The sequence below is a fragment of the Wyeomyia smithii genome, chromosome 2, assembly GCF_029784165.1.
Source record: "Wyeomyia smithii strain HCP4-BCI-WySm-NY-G18 chromosome 2, ASM2978416v1, whole genome shotgun sequence".
In the NCBI taxonomy this organism is placed as follows: domain Eukaryota; kingdom Metazoa; phylum Arthropoda; class Insecta; order Diptera; family Culicidae; genus Wyeomyia; species Wyeomyia smithii.
The window spans coordinates 162,439,408-162,452,263 of NC_073695.1; the positions used below are offsets into that span (position 1 = coordinate 162,439,408).

Consider the following 12,856-nt stretch of genomic DNA (forward strand, 5'->3'; position numbering starts at 1 on the left):
TCAGATTGTTCTTGTTTTGGATTAATAGATCACAATCTTACTCATTATCATTATATAATAAATTCTCTTACCTGAGATGAAAGACAAAATAAATCTTTTGCGAAATGTAGAAGTGCAACAGGAAGAAGAACTTGTTTAGAACTAGTTCTGCACCCAGGATCGATTGTCAAACCTAGCTCTCTTACTCATCTCACCAGTCAGACAAGAGCTGTAGTAGCTCGTGCTGTATCAAGAAGTTGTCGCCATTTTACTCGGTTTTGGGCTGTGTTTCACCAGTTCCCCAGACGTTTCATCACTCGCAAGTCTCTTTCGATCTGGTCGAGTCATCATGCACGCTGCGCTTCTTACTTTTTGGTGCCGGTAGGGATTTCACAGGGTTGTCGTCCGGCATCCTTACCTCAACCTATTGTCTTTCTCCAGGTGTGCAATGGGGTACTCTCCAAGCAGCGCTTGTAGCTAATGGTTCATGCGCTGTCGTCGTTATCCGTCGTCCGTTTGAACTCCATTGTAGATAGTTCACAGCACCTTCCGTTCGAAAACACCAAGAGGACTTCTGTAGAGGACTACCGGTTATATCAGGGTTTTGTAGTTTTTTGTATCGAAGTGGTCATGTCCGATCAGCACTGTGATTGGTGCGTACGTATGTAATGTCTGAGAAAAACGGGCCGTCGATGAGAACGTGGTCAATTGTTTTGCTGTACGGTGGTCGAGGAAACAAGGGACTTTGGACTGCCAGCCCGCGGGGAGCTGCGAAGTTGGCTGTGCGGGCCGATCACCGGCTTATATAAGTCTTTCCTTCCGTTCATGTCCCCAATGACGATCTTGATGTCTCTACGCGAGCAGCTATCGTAGTTTCTCCAGCTGTGCGTAGAACGTTTCTTTCTTTGCATCAGGTCTCTCTTCGTGAGGACAGTACAGATTGGGAATAGTGTAGTTGTAGAACCAACCTTTTACTCTAAACAAACACAACCTGCCACTTCATCACATGACTCTGCATCCTGCCCAGCACTATAAAACCGCTACCAAGCTCATTGGTTGTGCCACCGCTTTGGTGGTACTTTGCCTTGCGGTCACAAATCCACCGTACCTTCTCTCCTTTCAGGCAAAGCTCCTGGAGCGCAACGATGTCGAAGTGGCGGGATTCTAGCTGATCCAGCAGAATCCAGTCGACATCCGGGGCGTTGAGCGATCTACTGTTACATGTCCCAACCTTTATACGTCGTCCTTATTTCGTCGGTTGGGTCATTCCCTTTTGTTCCGGTTCGTTTTGAATTCTTGATTCTTCGTAGTATGTTTATTTTAGTATGCTGCCTTACTAGGGCTGCGATGCCTAGTCTCGTGACGGGGCTGCCGCCTTAAGTGTAGCTGGCGAGACACCCCATTTCATAGTTCAGCCGTTCGGTTCAGATCAGTCGCTGTTTAAGCCGCCCCTAGCCTGTGGGGTTCAGACAAGCTGCTCTCTAAGGAGAACAACTACCCCTTTCCTGTCAGCATACGACCAAGTTCCCACCGGTCAGACATGTCTAAACCTACCACACCACCCGCGTGTGTGTTTCAAGCGATGCCACGGAGGGTATTGAGATTGCCCTTCAGTGCGTATACAAAACGAAAAACCCGCAGTGTTCTAGATAAAACAGCCCTTCAGAAGATTCGGCAAACACAAAAATATTACAGGTGGTTGTAAGCGATGGCTAACATCCAACTATTCATTATTGTTCCATTGCCAATCTCTTCGTGGCGACTAATGCTTGTGTGTTTCCCGAAACTGCAAGCCCTCGGTTGTCTCATGTGCCGAAGTTAAAAATCCTCGGTTGGCGTGTTTACGAATGGCTCTCCAGTGTTTTGTCTTGAGCTCGCGACGAAGGGTAATACGAAATGCCCTGCGTGGTGTGTTTATTAGCAGATGGGCCACATGCGCATTGGAGTGCTGTGGTTTCCCCATGCCTGCCACCGGTTCACCAGTTTTCCCTTGGTTGCTCGTATCCCAGTCGGTAACACGTGGTGGTAGGCAAAAAAATGGTTACTGCGTTAAAAATACTGGAGGGACTTAATTTGGCTGCGGATTGTTCTTTTTCAGCTCGACGACAAGGTTATCCAGCTTCCCTGACCTACAGAAAACGTCAAAATGGGCAGCGTGCCCTATCCGCCATTACCGTTCGTGGAAAGCTGGATATTCTGGAACCTTGTGGGGGTGGTGACATACTCATGAAAAAAGTTGTCATGGACGTAGACAATTTTTTTAACCAGCAAGAACATTTGAAATACGTTTTCCTTGGTTTCATGTCTATTGAACTTTAGCCCATTCTTCAACTATGGTCATCCCGGTAAAAAATTGACACATTTTTCAGATCAGTGTCCGAGTTCCGAGCACACACTTCTTCCGAGAAGAAAAAAATTTTGTATACTATCAATGAAGAAACTTTCTTCTCTTCAAAAATAAGTGTTCTCGGAATTCGGCCGCAGATTACGTTAGCAACTATAAATGCAATCACTATTGTCTTCAATCCGTTTTGCACACATTTATTTTTCAGGCGAAAAAAAAAACGATCTTGCCATCCAAAGGATCGATTCAGTAGAAGATCGCGCGCAGAGAAATCGATTCAAAAAATCGATGGATCGGCCCGAAAAGATCGATTTTGCAAAAATCGGATCGATTTTGCCCATTGCTAAGTCAGACTGAATAACAAAGGATGGAGGATAAAGTTATTCTAAAGTTTGTGCCTCTGAAATCTTTTGTGCATCCTAATTTCTGGTATAAATTAGCAGACATAAAGCTACACATAGATAAACTCAGTGATGGTCCGAAATCAATTCGAGCATTGGTGAGCAATGGTGAAAACTCTAGAGTTATTGCTGAGATTGACTGTACTGCATTCAATGTGTGAGTAAAATTTGTCTTCTGACGACATATCAAGCTAACTTTCAAAGTCAGCTGCCGGGCTGATCTTCGAGTCACCAACATTAAAACTTACACGCGACCTGAGCCGAAAACACTAATGTATAAGTACTTTTATCAATATTCCACATTCATCAAAAAACTTATATGCCAGCTGCCTGCAGTTCTAATTACATATAGGGATACCATATTACCATCCTTCCTGATTTAGCAGGACATGTCCTGATTTTAAGACCCGCTTGAAGCGTCCTGATTTATTTTTCATATTTTAGCATTTGTCCTGATTTTTCCGAATGATGCCGGATATTGAGAAATGTTGAAGATTGTTCAATACTTTCATTCTGACTCCGGAAAGAAACGGACTCTTTTCGAACGATTTTTTTCTTTGGTTGAATTTTGACGGAAGAAATTGTCTAGTCGTTGGAACCGTTAAACATCTGACAATTGGTAAATATAATGTCAAACAGTTTACGTGTTTAAGTATCTACTAACGCCTGATAAATCAAAGTTGCAGAATTGAATCATCCGAGAAATACGTTAAATAAATAAATGTGCGTTTTGGCGTATGTAGTAGTGCAAATATCAGATAACATGTTTTATTTATTGATATCTCAACAAAAAAAAGCTTACATCAAATTTGTGCCGCAAAGAAGTTGTCCTAATTTTTAACTCCGACCAAATGGTAACCCTATCTAATGTATGTATGTATGTAAGTATTAGCCACCATCAGTTCAAGGCTATGCCTACGGATGCAAGAAGATTGACTGTAGAATCGAATTTGCTAATTCGGCAACCTTCACTCATACGTTGTTCCGAAGGGCCAAAAAGGGTTGGGCGGACCCGTAAGCATGTTCTCTTACGCGCTTTCCACGGTTAGTGAAGACATCCCCTCCAACATAAACATCAAGTTACCTAATTAACAACTTCGCCGTACAAACTGAACTTGCCTGATGGTTTGTTCGTTAGAAGGGCGCATTAAACATTTCTCAGGGCTTTATGGAGAAAAACATGAATCATACGCTCCGTGTATTTCATATGTATCCGTATCCATACTACTCACCAATCTCGCCTTGTTTTAGTTCCCTCCTTTAACTTCTTCTACACATATCCTCCTTTTATGATTCCGATGCCTACTTCTCATGTAAATATACAAGGATATACGTTTTAATAATATTAATTTGATTTACTTTGAACTTTAAGCTTTCCTTTTTCTGACTTGCATTCTTTAAGTTTAACTATTTGCTTTAAATTTTAGATTTCAACTTTAATTTTTTTTTATTTTGTACTTCAAACCTTACAGGTTAAAAATTTGTTTTTTTTTTAATTTTTCCTTTTTAAAGCTTAACTATTATCTTTTAACTTTAAATTTATGCCTTTAAACCTTTATTTTCAAATTTTTAAATTAGAATTTTTGCTTATTTTTTAATTTCTTAAGGTTACCTTTAACTTTTTACTTTTATATTGAATTTTCAACTTTTAACATTAAACTTTTATTAATTCTTTTTAACTATCATTTCTTACTTTTTGTTCTTAATTTCTAATTATTTTTTCCATCTTTTACAATAAATTAAAAGTAACCTTTTTTACGACAGTTGCCTATTATTTTTTACCTCTACTTTAAATGTTTTGTAGTTGATAACTCTTGTGTTAATGTAAATATGTTTTTTTCATGATCATTGCTCTGATTTTTTTCCAATATTTACATTGTATTATACTGTGTATGATCTTTTTTATCATTTTTATTCTTTTTGTTTAAATATTTTAATTATTTTTATTATTATGTTGAGCCAGCGTCAATTGCGTACATTCCTGATGTTAATTGCGAATAATTCAATTTTATCGCGATTATTTACGATGTTTTGTCGCGAAAAATATATTATTTACGATATTCATCGCGTCGATTATCTCCAAATTCTCGAATAATTAAACAAATATACCTACAAAGGATAAAACAACTGGCAAAGTTTCATGCATTCATAGCTTGAAGGAAATGGTAACCCTATCTAATTATAATAAATTCTGGTTGTGTCATTTTTTTTTAATTTCATGTGTACTATCCTGAAAAAACGAAAAAAAATACTCTAGGAGAAATTCCAGGCATACTCACTATAAGATACAAATATGCATAGATTGAACTTTAAGTTTAATCTTAACCCTTTCTACCATTATCAAAAATTGATTCATGTTGGTATGATTTACTTTTACATCTTAATCACAATATGTATATTTACATTTTTTCAAATTATTAAGGCTTTGGATGCATGAAACTATGCCAATTTTTAATAGCCAGGTATCACTCGTATCGACAACAAAGAAAATCGAAGAAAATTTGGAATGTCGTATTTCCGAGTGTCTATAATTGTTTTCGGAATGTTGTGACTTCGCGTAGTTTGTATACCCAAATATTTGTTCGCTGTGACCGTTTAGCTGAAAATTTCGTTCGGTCGATAAATATCGTGATTACCGAAAATACGATGCATGCCTTCGAAAAAACCGCTTCGGCCAACGTGCGTTTGCTTCCTCGGAGGAACTAAGGACAAACAGTTGGATGCTACGAGTGACAGATGCTTTTTCGCGCGCGGTGCTGGTCTAACAAGCCAGGCGTCGCAAGTTCGAGTCTCGGCTCGGGAGAAGACTCTTAAGCCTGTAGTACACTCTTTGTCTAATTGTCAAATATTTGACCTTCTGACATAATGGTCAAATTTATTTGACATCATGGTTCCTGTTTGCCCGTGTTTGCCCCATGTTAAAATTGGAGAGTGACAAATAATTATCTTTGACCAAATTTTTATCTGTCAAAAAGTGACAAATAATTGACGCTCGGTCAAAGAGTGTACTCAGAGATGCCAGACTTTTTTTTGGCAAGTCTGTATAATCCATAAAAATGTCTGTATAAGTCTGTATACCGCTGCGAAAAAAAGTTACCGATACATTGATACCTAATTATTTGTCGACCTGTCAGATTGTTTTGTTTTATTGCTTGTTTTGATTGTTCTTTTTCGAGTCTATCATAGTTGGTCGATTAATCGATAACTAATTTATCTTTTAAATCTAAGTAACACATAGAAGTAAGAGTCTTTCCCGTGATAAAAATCGTCGTTCGTCGTAATGTAGCTAAACTGATACATGGTGGCAGAAGTCTCGCGGTTATAAAAACAGTACCTTCAAGGTTTGGGACATTTTAAGCAATTCTTCAACGTTGGATATTGCTCCGAATAGAACAAACGGTCTTTTCACCAATATAACCTGCATGGCAATCGATCGAGAAAATCAGCTGTTTGTTACTGGGGGCGAAACAGGCAGATTAGTGCCCACGGGGCCGATAAAAACCCCGATAGCCTGACTCGATTCCCGTTGTCATGATTTCACTCTCAAAAACGCAAGATTAATATGTTCAGCAAAGTGTTCAGTTCCTAGTTCACTTTTTCCAGCAACGGCTACAGTGACTTTTGGTTTTTGTGTTCGTTTTTTTGTGTATACTGGTAAAACCATTATGTAGAATATCAGATATCTGTGTAATATCTGTATTATACTAAATGTCTGTATAAAATCTGTAGGCTTATGCGTGTCTGTATCGCAACACAGAAAGTCTGTATAATACAGATTTGTCTGTATATCTGGCATCTCTGAGTGTACTACAGGCTTTAGTGTCAGTAGGATCGTAACGCTGGCCCGCAATTGTCCTGTACACTAAACAGTTGGCTGCGAAGTCTGTGTATAATAAACAGAAGGTGGAGTTCCAAATCGGAGTGTAGCATCAAGGCACAGACAAACAGACTTCTTCGAAGAAAAATCCTTAAAAATCTTCGTCCTTATTCGAAACGCTACACTCATGCGCAGCGATGGAAGAAAATCGTTTCTAGCGATTTTTGAATACATATAAATCTCCTTTGTGATGCATTAACATCGCTGTCAGTGTGCGATATACATTTACTCTTCTCACATTTGCAAGCAGATCTATGTGTAAGACGAGTTACGAGGATTGCAAAGGAGCACCATGTATATAGTATCCCTGCTGGCGTACTCTCTTTTTCTTCCTTCGCACTATTCGCCTCTTGTCGTGACTGCTAACAACAACATCTGTATCTAAATGTGCACAGCTGAGTATATGGGGTTAGTCGCAATATGTACATATGATGAACAAAGATAATTCATGATCATTCAGCCAATGATTGAGATTTTGGTCAAAAAGAGAGTGAAAAAAAAGTGTGTTGTCTCCTACTCCCATAATGAGATTGTTTTGGTGGCAGGTTCAAGTTCCCAGTTGGTTTAGAGATCTTGCTTGTATAAAACGTGTGTCAGGATGGACAAAAAGGTAGAAAAGGTTAACATATCCGCAAAAAGTTCGGCAAGTTTTCGCAGTAGAGAATGGCGGTTTCAGATGCGGAAGGCGGAGTTCAAAATACTAAAAATTTATTTAATGAAAATGATCGCTAGTCTTTCGAAATAGCCTGTGTAATGATATACACTATAACTAGCATCGAATACATTATGTTTCATTAGGGTGGTTCATTTATTTGACATAGAGTGGTTTATAATATTGTGTAAAATCGAGTATAAAAAGAAAAAAATCTCTTTTCACTCAATACCAATAGAAAAATTCCTGAAAATATAATATTTGCTACATCATTGTCGTTAGGGTGGCAATGTTGAATTGGAAAAAATACCATGTAAAATGGCAAGATATTTCAAAACAAATTTACAAAATGTTTCAAAAAACTACTCTGTGCAAAACAAAAAATAACTCAACCAAAATTAAGATTGTGTCTCGCGGAAAATGTTGAATGCTTTCATGTCATTTACAAAATCACACACGGGCAATGCATGGAATTTGAATAATGTTTTCTATTCCAAGTGTCTTGAAAGTACATGAAACGGTAAATACTGATGGAATATGTTTTTTTGATTTTGTTTGAAAAATATACTCTCTAGGACACTTGTACTTGTTTATGCGAATGCTGTACCATACAATTTATTCGTTTTATTTAGGGGCCGTCCACATACCACGTGGACAGATTTTTATCGATTTTGACCCCCCCCCCCCTCCCCCCGTGGACAAATGCCCATATGAATTATAAAATTTTTGTAAGGACCGTGGACATCACGTGGATGTTATTCAGTGATAATGAGAGTATAGGGATCTCAATCAATAGGCAACACAATTGACTCGTTGTTTCTGAGTTTGCGTCGTTTTGACAGTTCAACCATACATTTTCTGTCAAGTTTACATCATCAGAACGTGAACGTGCCCATTGGCTGAAACTTTGTATAGTCGTTTTATAGGCAAAAAATGCCCTTTTGTGCTATAGGTTCAATTTTTTGAAACACAACTCATATTGAAAAATGCTATTATGATGGTATTGATGATTACAAATACTTTTAGAGCCAACACGGTTCGTTTGAGCGGTGTGACGTCTTCGGCAAAGTTGTAACTTATAGTTTTGTCTTCCAAAAAATTATAGACTGTAAAAACATATTATTGATTTTTTGAAAACAAATTAAAAGAAAATAAAAAATTAATTATCCAAAACAGCCCATTTGAAAAAAATCGATTTTTTTTTATAAAAACTTCGAAAGATTACCTGAACAACGAAACCGGTCATGGAAGAATCAGAAAAAAAGCTATTTTTTTCACGGGGTACATCTTTTTTGGAAGTACAAAGTTATTTTTTACAACTTTGCCAGGTACACTATGACAATCAAATAAACCTTTTTGACTGTAAAAATATTCTTAATTCCTCATACAGTGCTCTATGCTAGAAAAATATTCCTTTTGAAAAAACGATTCAAACAATTTGTTTTTTCAAAAAAAAATTTTTTTTTTCAAAAAACGATAACTTTTTTTTCTTAACTTCTAAATGGTCGGACTGGTTTCATTGTTTTGGAAATCTTTTGTAGGTTTTATTAAAAAATCAGATTTTTAAAAAATGAGCTCATTTGAATACATAATTGTTTTTTAATTTTTCTTCTTACTTTATTTTTCAATAAATGGTTTTTTTAAATGTATTTTTTTGGAAAGACAGAATTATTATCTACAACTTTGTCGAAGACGTCACACCAATCAAACGAACCGAAGTGCTTTTTTATTTTATACTCATTTTTCACTATATTATGAATTATGATGTATTCGATGCTACTTCTAGTGTATATCATTATACAGGCTATTTCGAGAGACTAGCAATCAATTTCATTAAATAAATTCTAAATGTTTTAAACTCCGCCTTCCACAATTGAAAAAACGATTAATTCCCAGAGAGTCGATTTTTGCAAATTTTTTTTTTTTCAGATGACACCAATTCTCGACGTTTCATGCGTTTCTAAGTCATTTGGCATCAAAAACCATCGAAAACCGATTTTTTTTAGCTATGAAAATACAGTAATCACCCGATTATATCAGTACCCGATTTTATCACCTTTTTCACCCAATTTTATCGTCATATAATATTGTATGTCCACCATCTCCGAATCTCGCAATTATTTACAAGTGCTAGTTCCACTGTCAATTAAGATACAAACTTTCGTCTTTTAATGTCTGTAGACAGTATCCTTGATTAATTTTTATTTTTAAAATCATTGGTCAAAGCCAGGGATTGTGACTGTTAGATACGTTACGTACGTCATCGATTTGTTTCTGCTTCTGGGCGAATGAAGAAAAAGTACAAAAAGTCTCAATTTTCATGTGTTTTGAAATGTATTGAAGAGATATTTTGTGAAAGGGCTATCAGTAAACCACGTAAACACATTTTGGGTCATTTCTGATCCCTCTTCCGTAACCTTAGAAAATAGCTGAAACTAATTTTTTGAGCTGCTTGAGATATGTATGACACTAACAGAACAACTTCACAGCTTTATGCAAACACTAGTACCTATCCTACGAACTAGTAGTGAAATTTATGTTTTACTTATATGAGAGCCCTCCCTCTTCCAGAGGAGGGAGGGGTGTCAAGTGACCATTGACATATTTCTTACTCCTAATAACCTCACCATGTTAAATTTGGTTCCATTTGCTTGATTAGTTTTTAAGTTACGTAAAAGTTTGTGTTATATTTGTATGGTAGCCCTCCCTTTAAGAAGAGGAAGGGGTCTCGAGATACTCTAATAACCTTTTCCGGCCTCAAAAACCCCTGCATAAAAATTTTCACGCCGATTAGTACAGTAGTTCCCACGTCTATAAGGATCAGAGAAGCAGACAGACGGATAGAACTGCTTTTTCATATGATTCGATTTCTTGTAGTAATTAAAATCGCTGATTTTACGTGTTAAATTATTGGTTTACCATCTTTTATAACAAAATAATAATAAAAAAAAAATTCCCGATTTTATCACTTTCCCTATTTTATCACTCCAAACATCATCAAGGGGGTGATATAATCGGGTGATCACTGTATTTGCAATGGTCGACTAAATTGATTGCCCGGTTTTGTGATGGAATTGCTCTGATATGAAACATGATGGTGCAACATCGACGTGTTATATTACAAATTACGTAACGCTGAAAATCTATATTTCAGCCCCCCCCCTCCTATGTAACGATAGGTAGCGTTCGACATGACCCCCCCCCCCCTAAAATTACTTACCACTAATCAGTCTGATCCCCCTCCGAAATTTTCAATTTCGAGCAAACATGATAGTTACGTAACTGTCTCTACTACCCCCTCCTCCCTCCCTCCCTCCTACGTAACAATAAGTAACGCAGTGATTCTTTGTAAAAAGTCAATCCGAAAGGAGACGATAAAAAAATAAAATATTACACGTAGGTACCCTGAAACTTATTGTTGCTTGAAAAGAATTATTGTTATGTTTACTAAAAATCTTAGTTCAATACGACTAAAAAGAATTTAGTTTTAGGAGATAGGTTCAAGCATTTGAATGTCTACTATCAATCACGCAAATTATGCCAAGCTTGCGTTTTTTTTAATTTATTTATATCAGGTAGCCACCTCCTCTCTCTCTCCTCTTAGCACTACCTCTGAAATTAATATGAGGAAAATGTTCCATTCACCAAATCATAACCAAAACAAGAGTTAGATAAATTCTTCGGCATAACCGCAAGCTTATCGTAGGATAATTCGGTTAATTGAATAATAGCAAAGTTTGGTACCTATTAATTTCTGTATTACCTGCTTAAGCAGCCTTTTTTTAAATGAATAAAACAAAAAAATATTATATAATATCATGTTTCACACTACTCCAACAGTTTTTCATTAATTGGTGTAGCAAACCTGCTGAAAACAACCGGTGCCCAAGTAGTCCGATAGCCTAAAATATTTCTCCCTCCCGCCGTCACCATACCACATCATTGCTACTGCGTCACTGTGATGCGAAGGGGACAAGTCAAGTTTATTATTCTCTTTTGCTATCGTTTTTCCTCGTGCGACGAGCCACGTACGGAGAAAAAAACACAACGAGTTGCGCGGATCATTCTCTTCTAAGAGCTGTATATAGTCTAGTTATGTATTTATTATTCCCGAGTGAGCAATGCATCAACATTTTGTTACGTACTGAGAGGATTCAAGTTTATTCATTACTTGAACACATCGCAATCTGTACACTTTGGGACAAAACGACAATCGGATCATAATCGTTTCGTTTCCATCGCTGCTCATGCGCCTTCATGCGAGCTTATTGCCTAACGTTATCTGGGGTGACTTTGATCACACTACCTCTTTTTCGAATTTGTGATACAAAACTCGTAGAGCTTGAGATTTGTCGTAATCTTAACTGGTGGTGTTTAGATATGTCTAAATTACTGTTCATGCATTTCCTACTATTTAAAGAGTGTTTCCTATGCTAAAATATGAATTGAAAATAAAGTGGATTTCAAGCGATTATTATTGCATACAAACAATCGGTTCATTCCGCGTCGAACACTCGACAGAAACGGACGTGCAAAGTGGTCGTTCTATTACAATCCGGTCCGTGTGTACGAATAGCCAAACAAAAGAGTGTATTATTCAAGGCCATCAGTTGACAGTCGAGTCCGTGTCGCTGTGCTGAGTGATCTCACACCCGGCTCACTGCTGGTGGCTGTATTGGTGCTGCTGTACTGGTGCTGCTGGTGGCTTTGGGTGCAGCTTCGAACGATCGGACAACCACTGCTGGAAGGAAGAAGTAAAGAGGTACATGTTCTTGTCGGCGCTAGTTCGCTAGTGCGCTACATTTAGCGCGATGGATATAGATCCCTCCCTCTCCCGTGCCACCATCCCCGAACCCCCCTGACCCTGACCCTTCTGTTACCCCCTCCCCTGTTCATTCTCCAGTCCCCCCTCGCCCCAGGCTTTACCCGGACGGATCTCAACAGGGCAGCTATACTGTTTATTTTCGTCCAAAGGTAGGAGTGAATTCAAAGCGATTAAACATACTGCAAATTTCTAAAGACCTGACGAAGGGGTACAAGGCCGTGACCGAAATTTCCAAGGTCCGACCTAACAAGCTCCGTGTCGTGGTCAGTGATCTGGCACAGGCCAATGCTATCGCTTGCTCTGAGCTCTTCACACGCGAGTATCGCGTTTACATACCCGCACGAGACGTGGAGATCGACGGTGTCATAACCGATTCGAGTCTGTCTGTCGAGTGTATCCTAAAAAGCGCAACCGGTTGCTTCAAAAATACCGAAACACAGGCGAAGATTTTGGATTGTAAGCAATTGCGGTCCATGTCTCTCGTCGGCGGTAAAAAAGTTTACACTCCGTCAGACTCGTTTTGCGTTACGTTTGCCGGATCTGCACTCCCTAGCCACGTCTCGATCGACCGGGTTCGTCTGCCTGTGCGATTGTATGTACCCCGTGTTATGAATTGCACCAATTGCAAGCAGTTAGGCCACACAGCCGCCTACTGCTGCAATAAGGCACGATGTAGCAAGTGTGGGGAGACTCATGCGGAAGATTCTTGCAGTGTTAATGCTGAAAAATGTATTCACTGTGGGGAAAACCAGCATGAGCTCTCCACATGCCCGGTGTA

General features: G+C 38.3%; 1 protein-coding gene across 3 annotated transcripts in view; it reads left to right on the forward strand.

The window, feature by feature from the left end:
- Window positions 1-2,655: 2,655 nt before the first annotated feature.
- The window catches only part of LOC129726019 (ubiquitin-like modifier-activating enzyme ATG7), a 134,279-nt gene continuing 124,078 nt past the window's right edge, over window positions 2,656-12,856 (forward strand). The window contains exon 1 of one of the 3 annotated variants that reach the window (XM_055682565.1): window positions 2,656-2,822. In XM_055682565.1, coding sequence (XP_055538540.1) covers window positions 2,797-2,822 — 26 coding nt within the window. In that variant the 5' untranslated portion in view covers window positions 2,656-2,796. Of the gene's footprint in view, window positions 2,882-3,576; window positions 3,606-12,856 lie in introns of those variants that run through there. The other 2 variants (XM_055682563.1, XM_055682566.1) reach the window with 2 other exon arrangements.